At 39.4% G+C, this 16,170-nt stretch overlaps 2 protein-coding genes and 1 long non-coding RNA gene across 3 annotated transcripts; 1 reads left to right on the top strand and 2 right to left on the bottom strand.

The window, feature by feature from the left end:
* Positions 1 to 288: 288 nt before the first annotated feature.
* LOC126914621 (uncharacterized) lies at positions 289 to 3,568 on the bottom strand. The gene is made up of 3 exons (XR_007709744.1): positions 3,436 to 3,568; positions 3,217 to 3,345; positions 289 to 450 (listed from the first exon to the last, which is right to left on the bottom strand). It is a non-coding gene; the product is annotated as an uncharacterized LOC126914621 (long non-coding RNA).
* A 1,346-nt stretch (positions 3,569 to 4,914) lies between these two features.
* LOC126914243 (uncharacterized) lies at positions 4,915 to 15,881 on the top strand. Its single transcript, XM_050717888.1, has 4 exons — positions 4,915 to 5,396; positions 6,069 to 6,150; positions 6,212 to 6,485; positions 15,772 to 15,881. Exons 1-4 carry the CDS (start codon positions 4,915 to 4,917, stop codon positions 15,879 to 15,881), a joined length of 948 nt encoding a protein of 315 aa, XP_050573845.1.
* LOC126914575 (vitellogenin-like) lies at positions 7,209 to 15,346 on the bottom strand. Its single transcript, XM_050718682.1, has 7 exons — positions 15,213 to 15,346; positions 13,704 to 14,422; positions 11,951 to 12,859; positions 10,785 to 11,829; positions 8,950 to 10,575; positions 8,209 to 8,636; positions 7,209 to 7,884 (listed from the first exon to the last, which is right to left on the bottom strand). Exons 1-7 carry the CDS (start codon positions 15,259 to 15,261, stop codon positions 7,324 to 7,326), a joined length of 5,337 nt encoding a protein of 1,778 aa, XP_050574639.1. The 5' UTR covers positions 15,262 to 15,346; the 3' UTR covers positions 7,209 to 7,323.
* Positions 15,882 to 16,170: the final 289 nt, after the last annotated feature.

Below are 16,170 nucleotides of genomic sequence, written 5' to 3'. Positions count from 1 at the left end.
TATTGAATTTTTCGTCGCGAGTGTTAATTTGCCCGTATAACTTGGATTTAACAAAGTGCGACTTTTCCGAGTCGAAGTTTACCTCTTCAAGTGAAAATTTGATCATCGCGGTTAAACAGCTCGATGTAATAAGTACACGCATATCTACATCTTGCAATTCAAAGAACAACAAATCAAGAATTCGTAGATAAAGTAAACAATTAATCTATTCTTTTTTACGGGGGTGTTTTAGTCTAGTAGCATAAATTTCGGGCGGTTTTTAAAGCTCTGTACAAACGAAACAAACAATATTTTTACTATCCATTTTTTTATCATTTGTTTATTGATATTTTAAGATTACATAAAAAATTAGCCGAAAAAAACTCAAAATTCACAAAGTTATGAGCTGGCAAAGTGAGGGGTGAGAAAGAAGGGTGTCCAGGCGTGCATGATTTCAACCCTTTTGTTCATCTGAAACGAAAAAGTCGAACGGATTCTTAATTAGTATAGATGCCGCTATAGCATGAATCTTTAAAAAATAAAAAAAAAAATTTTTCACAAAATGGCGGCCGTTTGAAAAAAATTTTTTTTTAAAGAAACGATCTTAGACAAACGATCGCTGTCCGAAGATCGAACTTGTCTTTCTTCGAGCCGCTGCAATTCGAGAAATATTTATACTCGTAAAAAGCCTCTTGAAATCGTTTTTGTTTGTTAAATCTCTCCGACTCAATAAATTCGATAAGACGAAACCGACAGAGCATTCGAAGATTTTAGCCCTTCTCTCGAGGCTTGAATTATTAAATTCATATGTTATTCATATTATCGCGTGATATATTGAGAGAGTATGGGTGGGATGACTTTGATCATTCGTAACGTTTATTTTATTTAAATGGACGAAGACAGCGGATTAGTGTCCTGTGAGAAAGATGAATACAACGGTGCAGTACGCGTTGGTGGCATTTTGGGAGAAATCCGGCTGCAAGATCGTGGCGGATTGTTTTCCGGTGAAGCAGGATGCAATGTACAGGGCGATCACGCTCAGCACAATCAATGGACTGAAGACGTTGGAGAACGATAAGATCAGTCTCGATCGGGGCAAGTAAGTGTGCTAATTCAAATCATGACACTCGTTTTCGTTTTATACGCGGCGCATCAAAATCGGAAGGCTTTCCGACAATCGAGAAATATTCATCGAAAGATTGTTGGAAATTCTAACTTAGTTGTTCGATGTTTTCAATGATATTCTTTTGATATTCTCATATTAATCAGATTCTTGAGAAGAATCTGTGTAATTTTATACGACGAAGCTATAGTCGCAAAGAGTATTTGTACATAGTTGCATCTATTTTTGCATGTAGTCTTCTTGCACGATAATTCATTGATGATAGTTGATAATATTACAGAATTGATAAGTTACGAGTTATATTTCGTACATATTATTACGATCTTTTACACCAATTAAGATAATCAACGAAATTATAATTTAAATATAAGATCCATTTGTCAAACTTCACCTACTTTTCACTTCTAGAAATTTACCTTTCGGAATACCTTTTTTAATTTTGTTACCGATATTATCGCAATTGCGCGACGGGACCCTGACAGCGTTTCCGAGTGATTATAAAAGTGTTTGTATAAGTTATAAAAATACTCTTTTTTCTCGTCAAATTGATCCCAGACGATTGGAAAATAATTCTTGTAAAAATATCTAAACGATTTCGGAAAGATGTTCTTTAGAAATATCATTCTCTTGCAGCTACACGGTGCACGTGCTCATCGGTGAACTACATTACGCCTGCCTGACGTTGAAACCGGATTGTCCTTCGTCAGCAGCGAAGCTGGAATTCTGTTCCCAGGTGTTCCTCGAGAGATTGCGAAGCATTTACAGGGAGCTACCGATTCTGGCTGATCTCGCGAGGGACCTAACCAATCTAGCGGTCATCGATCTCTCGAAACCTCTAAAGGAGATAGTCGTACGTCCGACCGTTTAACCTACGACCTTACCGAGTTTAAACGGCGATATTTTTCACCAAGAATTCAATAACCATTGTTGTTTCAGCTCGAGTACAATCAACAGAATGAAATAATACCGAAGCTGGAGGGAGAACTGGCGAAAATCCGAAAAACATTGATGGATGGCCTACAGAAAATGATCGACAGGGGCCAGAAGCTCGATGATCTCGTTCAAAAGACTCAGTCTTTGGAAATTATGGTAAATTACTTACGATTTAACGATTTTACGTTGAATGCCGTAAAAATCGCCAGTGCGATACCGGGTATGTTCAAATAGTTCAAGTATAATAAGAGGAAATATATAACAAAGAAGAGATAATAGAAACGGAATTGTCCTAACGATTTCGTAAAGAAATTATAGTTTTTTCAATTTTGAGGATAGTTTTATTCAAGATAAATACACTCGTCGTTTCGAGTAATCGAAACTTGTTGAAGTGCAGCGTTGTATTAGGCGCAACATCGCGAGATTGTTAATACCGAAACAGCCAGTTTTCTAATCTGTTTTCAAATGTATACACAGTATTCTACAAATGACATAACGAAACTAAAATAAAAAATTGACGTCGGTCTCGTCAAAAGTATTTACAAAATGAAACAATCATTTTCGTAAAATTCGTGATACTTCCGATCATACAGTGACAATTTATTTATAAACATTTAAATGTTTATGAACGATTTTATTCTTTATTGAAATACGCATTGGCATATAACGATATATAATTTTAAACTTAGGTGTTATAGACGAAAGATGCGAAATTTACCCGGCAGTCAACGTGTTATATAAAAGAGCCAGGGATTCGCTATGTACGGAAAGCTCAGTTTGTTCAGTAACCCATATTCCGCCATAACAAAGAGACATAATTAGATTGGCGGCATGAAAAATATTCATTGAAACGGCGTCGATCAATAGCCGAACGCATTGCCGACTACGACCCCAGTGTTCGTATCATTTATTTCCCCGAGGGTTGTGCGTGTCGTGATTACGCTCTTTTATTTATACGCGTTGAAACGATACAGTTAATTACTCGAGTATCGAGCGACGATTAACAACGCGCAGACACGTTAAACATGTGCCGCTTCGTTCGTTACTTTTTCACTTTGCTAATTGTGTTTTATAATTAAAACTCTCTCGCGTATTTTTTTTTTTATATTTTATTCGTCATACACGTACGCTACCGAGGAATATTCTTCAAGTTGCATTTTCTTCATTTTATTAATACTCACTGTGTAATTTTATAGGCTCGGAAGGACTTTCACGTGTTAACAAAAACATCCAGAAGGAAGAAGGGCATCGTTATAGCAGCGGTGGCGGTCACGATGATATTTTTTATCGCATCTCTCCTTGTGTTTCTACTGTATCAAAGGATTCTCTGATCAGCCTTGCTCCTTGGCTTTGAAATTGTTCCCAAAAAAGCGTGACACCGATGTGTGAAATGTACTTACGAATAAACAATGTATTAGTCACTTCTGTCCTTGTCAAATATATCTTTTCGTAAATCAGCAACCGTCTAGCTTTACAAACGATTCGTCACAACTTGAGGACGGCATTAATGACTTGTTAGCTTCTTTTTCATTTTATGTTCGAGCCTGTCAAAAGCTACACCGAGCAGCTCTATCTTTTGCAGATTTTTCAATTTCATTATCTAGGTACACGATCGATGTACGATCGATTGTAAGAAACAAAGGATTTTATGATACTTCCGTAAGTTTGTTTATCCCAAAGAAATGGTATTGATATTTATCATTAGGTGATATTGATAAAATCCGCAATTATTTAGTTGCCAAGCTAATATAAACAGTTAATAGGATAGCTATGTAGATTTTGAAAAATAATTCACCTAACATCATCACTTTTATCTGCTTTTCTATTTTGAAGCTGATCGGCGTAGCTCGTGAGCAACTCGTTTATCTGAATCCAGCTGAAGACAAACGCTTGGTGTAATAAAAGTTCACTGATTCTCCCTTCTACCTATGTTCGCATAACAAAAATTCATGTTCAGATAAGTGGACTCGGTAAACAGAAATTCTTGAAATCCACCGATTCACCGATTGCTTCGCGCAACGTACATTCGACGATCGATAGTTTGAAGCACGTAGCGAAGTTCGCAGCGACAATTTACCAAATCATTCACGAATTCCCATCGATAAAAACATACTTTCGCGTCGAAATAATCTTTTTCGATGGCGTCCGTGGCGGAACTTACGGTGGATCCCATCGAGTTCGAAAAGAATGTCAAACGCAGAGACACACTGGCGGAAGCGACCAGGCATTTGTATTTCATTGCTGCACGCAGGATACAGGTTAATGACTCTTGTTCGAAGATAATTTCTGTGAGCTTCCGTAAAAAAGGTTTTCAGGTTTTTTTACGATCTCCTGACGAAGATTCTGTGGTACGCGCGGAAAAATAACCTCAGGCTCGATAACCACAACTTGTACGCGAGTTATCGTTCTTATCCAATCTGGCTGCGAGTAGCGCTAATAATAAAGCCTCGTGTGTCGTAACTGTGCGTTAAGATATCGATTGCTTAAGGTCAAGATCACGACATATCGATCCAACAAGTCATCGGCGAGTTCTTCTTTTAGTTTTTTCGTTATTGCAACTAACGATATTGACAATGATCTGAGATTCGTATCTGGCCACGCTTGCGTAATTTAACATTGTTAGCAAAATTTTCCAAATTGCTAATCGTTAACGTCAACAAACTGCCTTTTATAATATCGATAAATTCAATAATGAGACAAACGAAATTTGACAAGTGGATTTTACAAATTATATAAATCGCCTGATGGAAAATTCTGAAATTGTAAAAGAGAAACTTATTATCCACGAGACTTTCGTCGATTTATCGATATTATTACTTGGTAAATTATCGTGCAATAGATCCATGCGCGGAATAATTCTCATATTAATTTCGATAATCATGAAAAATAGAGGGGAAGCAATGGTACAAGTACATATGAATTGGAGCGAAAATTGTAACGATACTGAAATACAGATTTTTCTCTTTAAATACACACTATCCGTTCTCTATTCTTCATTCCGAAAAATTCGATTAGGATACCGTTCTTCCGACGTTACAACGTTTGAATTGGATTTCGACTCGGCAGTGCAGGCTTGGATCCGCGGCATCCTCAGCCGAAAACATTTCCGATTGCTGCATCAGAGCGCAGTCAGCATTCAACGTTATTGGCGTGGCTATCGTACCAGGATCATGGTTGATCGATATCTGGTGCATCGTGTCCATCAAATGTGGCAGGATTACTATAACGAGATGGCCACGAGGATTCAAGCGTTTTGGCGTGGTTATTGGATCAGGAAAACCGTCCTTGACATAGAGAAAATGCGACGATGGTTGAACGAAGTCTATGCGAAGAACGAGGAAACCGTGAAGAACATGAAGAGGTTTGGTATCTTTCAATTTGTTGAAAATCCTGTCACATTCCTATGTACTCTGGAATTTCTTATAGTAATATATATTGTATTGGCAACTAAGTGGTATCATTAGGCGATAATGACAAAATCCGCAATCACTTAGTTGCCAACCCAATAATTTCATTCGACTCATTTTATATGAAATAGTCGAAATTTGATTGTCTCGCGTGAAACGCCCTGTAAGCCCCGCTTACGTAAGTCTCATCTGGGTCTGCCAAGCTCGGTTAGCAGGACGCCGGGCCGGTAGGAGGGAGTAGCGACCCCTCTGCTCGGCCAAATAATGGGTATAGACTCGTGGTGGCAGTGGTTGATGGCCAAGATGCTGGCAGGAGGGCCGAGTTAAGGTGTTACGTCCCACCTGCTCCGGTACCGCCCCGGTAGACGGTAGGGCTTAGAAAGGGTCCCGTTCGACCTGAGACGAGCGACAGCCCCTGCAGGCCTAGCTAATCCAGGAAGCAGGGCACTGTGTGCCTTGCGCGACGGTTGGGCGTTTACCCAACCCCAAGTGGTCCAGGGGACCCGGGTGCTGTATGGATATATCTGGAAAAGTACCCGTTACCAAAAACGGCATATATGTCTCGCGTGAAATAGGCAACGGTGTCTAACAGATGATGTACGTGTATTTCTTTTCTCGTACGATAGGTTCAAACAGGAAGAGATAGAATGCGTGCAGACGATAATCGAACAAGAGTCCATGCAGTGGATACTGTTCATCCTCTTCAAGGTGAATTACAAGAAAAACACATTGTCTCGTTATCGTCGTTGTCTCGTTTTCCTCGCTACAGTTACATCATTTGCTGAGAACGAAGCAACGACCAGGTGTGTTCACCAGAATCGACAACACACGGTTCACTTTGATCGAGGAGATGCTGAGATGCTTGGAATATAAACGCTACATGCGCGATAAGAAGACGAAGTTAAAGAGGAAATGTGAGGATTGTCAAATTGATAGGAAACCAACGTTGATCTTACGTGGAACGTACTATGAAAGATGCGAGAAAGAGATTCACGAAATCCGGAAAAATCTGGAAGCAGGAGCCGTGCCAATATATAGAAGTAAGAGCTTGACGAATTCTAGATGGAAAATTAAGTTCTGATGATTACACCGATTAAATGCGAATTAAAATTGAAATTCTAAATTTAGGTGAACCATACGAGGAGCATGAGAAGAGCATTCGCGAAGTAAACCGGATGCGCTTAGTAAGTTCCATAGACGAAGCGTACGAAACAAGTTCCCGACGAAAAATCGAGATGAAGAATGACAAACAACGGAAGGTGTGCTCTTTGAGAAAAGAATTCGAGCAGCAAGCTTGTTGCATCAAAGAGGCCGAACTCTGCGAGAAAATTAAGAAAATGGATTGTCACCTAAACCAACTCCGCTTGAAATGTCCTATTCACGATCCTCCGTGTCAAAAATGAAATAATCTCAACGATTACAATTACGATACGTATCTTACAGAAAAGCATGTACGATAAATCATAGAGATAAATGGAAAATATCTCGAAGAAATAATATATAGAGCGTGTCACAGTATCGAGAAATTTGTGATTGTTGATTTTGACTAATTTTGTGTATCGATTTGATATATCTATGTACATATTTTATCGTTGACTGGAAAATTTCGCGAATAAAATTTATTGAAGAGGAGTGACGGGAACAGTTGTACATGGAAGGTGTATCGAAAGAATGGCATGAAAATTATTTATGACGATGCTTCCAACAGTTTGACGATATAAAACTATGACAAGGGAAGTAAAACAAATAATATAAAACACCGTAAGTATTGAAAAGAGTAAATTTTACTAAAACATTGGATTACGAGTTAAATATAAAATTATCGCAGATACTAGCAAGAACATGTAAGTATATGAGGTAGGTAAGCAAGGCACATCGGAATTAGGCCTTGCAAGCAAGAGGAACGTTGATGGGTTCGGTTAAGGTAACTGACTTCTGGCTGAGATCAGGCTTGGCACCCTTTTCTATTCTGGCTTTCAAGGCCAGCGATGCTGCGTTCCTCTTCATGCAGTGGTATTGATAATCTTTCGATTTCATCTCGGTAGCCCAGCAACCAGGTGCGCAGGAAGGCACTTGACGAATCGTGAAACATATCATATTTTCAGTTTCCTTTATGTGAGTCCTCATGGTGGTGCACTCTTTGCTTTTGGTTTGTTTATGGTATCCCCAGTTTGATTCCTCAGTATCTCTTCGTCCAGATTCCTTGTCGCTGATCACGTTGCTCAGATGATTCTTCTCTTCATATACGCAATCTTGGTCTATCGGCAATTTCGAGTTCTCAAAAAACTCACTCTCGCATTCCTCCTTGGTCAGAGCGTACCTGGCGATGAATTGTTCGGGTTTTCGAAAAACGCACTTCTCGGGAGCCATAAAATCGTTGATCAGATTCCCGTCGTAGTTACCACAGAGACCACGGATGGCTTTGCGGAATTTGTCGCCCGCCTACGAATTTCGATATATTATTAATTACGCCGTTGATTTTTTATTTAATCAGATGTCGTTTAATACGTTGCTGTTCGCGTATCTTTCGAATCAAATGTCAGAAAATGATTAATTCCGTTTTTCAAGCGAAATTACTTCCTTGATATGCGATCTGCTCAGAAAGCAAGCGGATCCACTTTTTATACATTTCTAAATGTTAGTATGGAAACGTATGATTAATTCTTAATTTTTCAGAAACAATTATAGAAGGCTAGAAGGATTAATGGCTATCTACGGAGGATATTCGAGCAAGAAATTAATTTAAATCTATACTTTGTTATTTACCTTCATCATTATACGTTTTCCATCGTAAACAAGGTTCAGTTCGTATTCGTCAGAAACCAAGCCGACAGAGTGATCATTGATTTGGAAGATTTCGTACAAAACCTCGTCGTCCATCCTTTCCTGCCAACTCATGTCCTTAGTTACCTTGACGAGCTGTTCGTTCACGAAAATTTTTGGTTGGCTCGAAGTAGGTACAAATTTCATCTCCTTGTCACCAAGTAAAACTTTCATTTCCCTCTGTCCGTTTTCCATATCACGAGTGAGGATGCTCACGCTGTCGAATTTGTGCATACGCATCTTCTCGTTCGGATTATTTGGGTTCACTCGAGGATACGTGGTCATGACGACGTGCCAGCACTTGCCTACTCTCAGAGGGTACTCTTTGCTATCGAATGTTTGCGCCCTGGTTTTATCCAATATACAGGCGGCTGTAAAAATAAACGATGAGTCTATCGTAGACAGATAAAAATATATTTAGAAATTCTTCGCTTCGATGTAACAATTTTGATCGATAAGAAAAATTAGTCGACATTGTAATAAAAATAATCAATCAGATCCACGTTCCTTTTCCTAGTGGAAGTTGATATCTACTAAGAAGCTTGGAATCACTACGCGCTCAGTTCAAAAATTACTAAAATGTCAGTCTCGTATTCTACTCTCGAATCGATAATATAACTAGCTGATGATGCAACGTAAGCACAGTTGCAAAAGTGATTTCACAATTGTTATAATTATACTCACGTTCGTCCTCATTGTACAAGAGGTTTTGAATATCCATGTTCTCGTCTGCAGCCATCAGAACGTCCTCCACAGAAATTTCAAGAGCAGACAGGTCTATGTCTTTGGCGTAAATGTTCATATTCGGAGTAGAGATTAATACGTCAGCTGATTCCAAATCGTTGGTCAGATTGGCCACGATGTCGATCTTCCTCTTACCGGCGACCTTAAGATTCGATAACTCTGTGTGAATGTACGCGATTTCATTCAAATAATCGATGTTCATTATGACGTTGAGAGCCTTGGTGATGAAATTGATGAAATGTTGCGATTGGAAATCCACTGAGATAGTTATTTGATCAAGAATCATAGAGATCGCAGCAGCATTTTGACAGGCTCGGAGGATCTTGTTACCCTGCTGCATTTGTTTCTCACAGGTTTTGATTAAAGATGAATTCTTGATTCGTTCCCTTAATTCCTTACTCTGGGTAGCTACACTGTTAATGTTCAACTGTTCACCAGTGGAACAGACCTTTCCAATGCGAAAATCTGCATTAAATTCTACCTTGGGTTTCAATTGAGCGACCTCTTCGTAGAACACCGTGTTATCTGGCGTGACTTTCGTCTGGGAAGCCGCGCAGACTTCGAACAAGGTTTCACAGCTCCAATATACCAGCGTTCGTCCTTTCTTCTCAATTTCGCTGTTGGACGTGGCAACGGTTATAACGTTCATAATAGTCTCTTCGCTTGTCACTGGAACTTCTAATCGAATATCTATCACCTGTGATTTGGCCGATTTGACACCCTTGGCAGCCTCGTTCAACCATTGTTTCCTACGAACTTCGCTGTCAGGATGCTTGTCGGATGGCTCCATGGCTGTAGCTTTGGGTGTCCATAGTTTAGCGTCTTCAGCGTTGGGTGCCATTTCCATAAAGTCATACGACATTTTGAGTACGAATGGTGCCACCTGTTCGCGTTTCAGATTCAGGAAGACGTCTACTTTGCAGTAGTTGTCGTTATCCGAGGACCACGGAGCTATAATAACATTGAACAAGTTATCGATATCCAGGTCAAGCCAGTTCTTATAGTCGTAAGATTTGTCAGCTTCCAGGACCACCTTCAACAGATCCGAATCTGAAATAGTATCCAAATAGATATCGTCGGGAATTATCATTTGCGCTGTTTTCTCAGTGAGCAGAGGATGTAAATTCAAAATGTTGTGACTGGCGACGTATGGAACGACGCTGTAATGCAATAATCGTGCCTTGTCTTCTCCTTTCAATGGCCAAATCTTTATTTCGAAGTTCTGCTTAGGTAGGTCTATATCCAGAGTCAGTTTCATTGGTAGGTGAAGGTTAAAGTCCACATCGACGCCGGCGATGTACTCCTGGTGCTCGAAGGGCGTGACGAAGCTCATTCTTCCTTGAATCTTCATTGCATAGAGTATACGAAAATCGGTTTTCATTTTGATAGTCTTTAGATTCTTCGCGTCGTTGTTCATAGCTCCAGTAATCTTGAGAAGCATCGGTAGTTCAAAATTATAGACGAATGGCAATCCGGTTTCTGTGGGGAAGCCATATGTTATGTCGTAGGATCCGAGTCGGTTGATGAGCTTTCCTTCACTTTCGCCCTTCAGATACATGAGCAACACTAGAATTACAAACGGTACACGATTAACATACGATTTCGTTAAAACAACCTGAATCTTGGATATTATTAAATTAATAGAAACGTCAGAAGCGCTCTGACCTTCGTAAAAAGTAGATAATCTTGTTATCTACGAATAAAGAATTATCTACAAATCGTGTCGCAGTTAATGAAAAATATCGTTAAAACGTCAAATATTTAGAAACACTTACATTCACGGAGTAGAGAGAGACAGGTCTGATCGAAGGGGAGGAACCTCGCTCCGTACTTCCCGTTCCACATTATGTTTCCTTCCAGAGGAATGAATTCATCAGGAATGATATTCAACTGTTCGGCGATCTTCTCAGCCGCCAATCTGATACGTTCCTTCTCTTCCGGGCTAGTGTTCAACTCCAGAATGGACCTAATGCTCGAAACCATAGTTACCACTTCGAACGGAGGAAGCTTGAAGTCTCCGTAAGTAGAGAACACGGCGTAGTATATAGCGTTAGGAATCAGGCTATCATCGCTGCCAATGTACTTCAGCATCATATGAGAAATTATATTTCCTTCGTCCATGATCGATTCGGTAATGTATCCGTGAGAGTAATGGTAGCTGTAATCGCTTGGACTCAGTAGATTCTTTGCAACGCGAGCTTTCTTCGCCAGCGTTTGATATTCAGCGTCCTTCAGGTTCGCCAGGCTCTCCAAAGTCGACTTCACGGCCGAGTTCACGTGTTTGTTCTTGTCGATCTTGGTAAATTCTGCCATTCGTTGTAACATGGTTAAAGGAGGATCGGTCTGCATCAGAATGAAGACAGCGGTGCAACGCACTTGGTGCTCTTCCATGGTGTTCAAATAGATCTTATACAAAATCGAACGCGCTAATTTTGGAAAATTTTCAGCCAGTTTGGCCAGAGCTGAGACCATCAGCGTCCTCTGGAACACCGTCACTTGTACTTTGCCTTCCAGGTAAGGCTCGAGAACGGGAAGAATCTTCGGATGACCGATATTACCTAAAGCCATGATGTAAGTCTGAATAACCGTGCTTTGGCCACTTTCGACAGCTTTCTTCAATTCCATCTCCAGGTAGGGAATGTAATATTCGGTAACTGTCTTATCGTGTTTGGGCGTGAGACGACCGTACGTATGCACCGGATAGTGATTGTGCAAGCCCTTTCTGTTCACTTGAGCGTTATAGACCAACTCGCTGAATGCTATGATCGCCGAGCTGTTCAGGGCTAGATCGTTCTTCACTGTCTCACCTGTAGCTAGTTTCTGGGAAACGCAAATTCAGGAAGATTCAATACATTGTAAAACATTATTGTTACAACTGAAAATTTCATATATTATGAGTTAATATTATCACAAATCAACTTCGTATACGATAGATACTCACGAAGAATTCCATGATGTATTCAGCAGTAGGTGCACGAACTGTCTTGGGAAGTTTAGCCAAGAGATCTGCACCTCTCTTGGAATCGACTTCCTTCATCTCGATCCAGTTTTTGATAACCAAAAAGGCCGGTCCAGTTCCAGCTTGAGCGACAACGGATTTCAATACGGTCCAAGCGTTTTGTTTAAGAACCTGAGTCTTGTCCATCGATTTCAGCTCGTGAGGAGAGAGACGTACGTGCTTATCGACTTGTAACATTTGCTCCTTATTCATCGTACGAAATAGATTGCATAGAACCGAGTACTTGTCGAGAATATGGTTTTCATACACATCGTTCGGATCTTCCATCTCGTTAGCTATTTGAGAAATAAGTTCTTTACTTTTCGCTACAACGTCCACTTCATTAGATTTTCCAATATATTTGCCCATGTAGCCAATATATATGGACGACAAAGGATTCTGAGGAGCATCTTCCATCGTGGGTTTAGGCTGCCAGTAATGGTCCTCCTCGCTGTTGGAAAAACTGGACGAGCTGGACGAGTCAGATGAAAGGCTTCGATAATTCTGACCCTTCGTGGCTTCTTCGCTCGAGCTTATAGAACTGATGCTATCCGAAAGCATCATGTTATCCGAATCCTCGACTACCTTGCCAACTCTACGTTCCTCCATATCTGAGTAAGGATTGCTGTAAATGTAAACCAGGTTGCCAGTGGATTCCGGTGAGTTCGGTTTGGGCAAAGGATTCGTAATTTTCTTCACGGCAGCCAAAGTTAAATTCATCCTGCTGGCTACCATCCCGTGTTCATGGTCGTAGAATCTTGGGTTTATATACATTATGTTAGTAGTCGCCGCCGATTGGATGGTGTAACTCTTCAGCGTTCCTGATATGATGATTCTGCTCATCGCAGATTGCTGCAACATTAAAAATCTTGTTTAACATCACTTATACTGTACATATTATATTGATACTCTTCATAAGACAAATAGAATCAAAACCACCGAGAAATTAAACCTTTTCAGTATAAAACTGTAGTATCATGGACGAAAGCTCTAAGAGATATCGGGCGAATTATAAACAAAGTCGCGAGAAAACCGAAGTGCCGACAGGTCCAACAATGTATCGTCGGTCCTTCAATCGAATAGTTTCACGGAAAAGATCTGCGTGGCCCTGGCCACGAACGATTGCGGAACACGTGCGTGGTGGCGCAAAGACAAAAGGCAAGGGGATGCTACGGGAGAAAGACGAATTAACAGTCAGTGTTAGTTGAAAAATCAGAGAGTGTGAATCGAGTAGTCAGAGAGTGTGGTTCGCGTGAGAGAGAGCGTTGGAACCGTGGTGACGAGAGTTGCAAATTAACTATTTAGTTGTCTTAATTATAACACGTTATTGTATTTAGTTCACGTTAAACAACCATCGTTTCCTATTTAACCAACGCCTGTTTAATCCATTTTAAATAAACTAATTGTAGTAAAGATTCTGCAATACCATTATCGATATTCATCGCCTATAAACTATTAAAGATCTGTGTTTCCTGTGTCCAGATACAAAAAACGCAAGAAACGCTGTCGACAAAGAAATAGTTATTCCTAGATCGTTCCTAGATCCGAATTCTCCATTTTCATTCTATTACGCTATTAAGGGGTTAACATGGTTCAGAGATTGGCAGAGAATTCCGTCTTTCTATCAAAATACCGTCAAAGATACTGTCCGGCTTCTAACATTCCTGTAATATCATCAACGATCCAAGCTACTCACCGAGAAGAATTTTCCATTCTTATTGGACCCAGCTTCCCAATATTTGTTGCCAGTTATACCAAACTGATAGTTCATCCTCTGATCACATTTGTTGAAGTTCTTCGATTTGCGGATATCAATATAGTGTCCCTCTCTCTTCAAATCCGGTACAGGGACCAATTCTGGTTGAACATAGAGGTTTGTCTCTGGCAGCGGCATGATATCGTAAAGAACTTCGCATTTTCCACCAACTGAATCTTCCATAGCTCTGAACATTCCGTACGGATATTCGTCGGTCGGAATCTGCGTTTCACTCGTTCTTATCGCGTTCTCACCCAGACTGTCTACTTGCAACTGGCTAACGATACTCTTCAGGATGTTCACCTCCCAGGTTGGGATGGTACGATCCACGATGATGTCCCTGATCACGCCATGTTTCAGCTTGATATTGAACGGTTTACCAGAAAGAGGCATGTCACGGAGTTCCAACATTTGGTCAGAGATCTCAGTGTCCCAGCCTTCTGGTAAAGATTTGAGAACTCGAGCGTATTGACTCTGCGACACCTTCGCAGTTAGCATCTGAGGATCTTTGACTTGTATCGTGAGCAATGCTTTCATCAGGATACCGGTGTGCTGATCGGATAATTCATTCAAATTGACCAGTGTTCGACTACGTACAAGATAAACGTACTCGTTGTTGACATGCCAGCCATGGTCGTAGTCGGCTGAAACTATTCCCGCTGCGGATACGTAGAAATTTTCAGCGTTAGCTTCGATTGATTGAACGCGACAGAGTTGTAAATATTAAAAGAAAAGAAACGGAGAATAGCGAACGATACGTGATAAATCTTGGATCTTGATCATTTTTGGGACTGAGAAATTTAATTTATTAAATAATAAGTCTTGGTAATTTTAGGGAAAGAGTGAAGAAATGAAACAAAGAGAAATTCCCGAATGATTGAAATTGAAACGTACGTATTCTGAGATAGAGAAATTGTTCTTATTTTTATTGTTGCTTTGTAGAAGATTTTATTGATACTCCGTGTTTTATTGATACTCTCTTCTTTCTCTAAAATTAACAGTGGAATTATCAGACTGCTGTTTCTGATAGGATTTTCGCAGATTTACGATACACGGTATAATTTTGGAAATGACTTTTTGTAAAGCACGGAATAAAAGTGCTTGTATTATTTATTTCTATATATAAAGCATTTCTTTTTTGGTTTTCTGGTACAAGTTCTATAATTCAATCGTTGATAATTATATTCTCAATGACAAAAAAGTAAAGCAAAGAAAAATTGTTGAACGATTAGAACTGAATTTTCAGTGTCTCGAGGTAAAAAGGATTTGCCTCATTTCTGGCATTGCAAATAAGAATTTGGGATATACTGTGCTCTACATGAAATATGTCTCCTACTATCAAATTAATTAAAATTTATGAAACAAGTTCAAGGGAGAAAGAAGATCGATGAGAAAGAAGATGGAACAATTGATAGGGTGGTCTGAGTAGAATTTTCTACCTTTACTTACCAAGCAATAAAACCGTCAGTGGTAGCCACATGTTGAAACCCGTGGACATCAACCGAGAAAGTAACGTTGGATCGTTTTCAACCTCCAATTTATACTTTAATCGTGCCAACGTAAGCAGCTAAGAAAATGTCCGTGAACTTATTTTTTAATCTACACGCCGCTTATTTCTCCTATCTATGTTTTGCAGTGCCTGGTATGTCTATTAAAATAATAACTACCAGGTCAAATTTTATTATCTGCTAATAATTCTGGCGTTCAAGAAATAATAATTCCGTCAACGATATCGATTTCTTTCGAACTAATCCTTTTCCTCGTTAGAAACAGTTGTAACGAAATATACCTAATCGAAATTTGACAACATTTTTCTTCGAAATTCTCGATTTAGATCTCCGGCTGATTTATCATTTCATAAAGCATTTCTTCCATTCTTACTAGGTTGTGACATATGAAATATATCCGACTTTTAATATTTATCATATTCCAGTGAATCTTAAAACTACAAAACTAGTACATCTACAAAAACAAAGATATTTATTGAAAAAGAAATTTTAACAAATTGATAGAATAAGATTTAACATCTTCTATCGTTCTATCTTGATAATCTCGTTTGACAAGTTAGTTCAGAGTTTAAGTTTACGTCGAAATATTTTACGATGTCCTTTACATTAAAAATCCCTCTATTCTAAAGGATTCCTGTCAGGAATTTTCTAGAATGCCCTTTAAATTAAAAAAAAAAAAGGATCATTTCCTTCGAAGAAAATTAATCAAGTGAAAATAATATTTTGACCAACATCTTTATTGAGATTAAAAAGTTGCCCACATAATCACAGTTCACGTATATTAACGATATAAAGCCGTGTCGTGATAACGCTAGATCTGTGTTGATAAATGATGCAGTTGGTCATAATATGTAAAATGCAGATGTGATTACACGTGGGGTCACGGTTCGTGCGTTTTT

The sequence above is a fragment of the Bombus affinis genome, chromosome 3, assembly GCF_024516045.1.
Source record: "Bombus affinis isolate iyBomAffi1 chromosome 3, iyBomAffi1.2, whole genome shotgun sequence".
NCBI classification, from domain to species: Eukaryota; Metazoa; Arthropoda; class Insecta; order Hymenoptera; family Apidae; genus Bombus; species Bombus affinis.
Note: the sequence above shows the minus strand (reverse complement) of the source record. Positions and strands in the feature narration are given on the sequence as shown.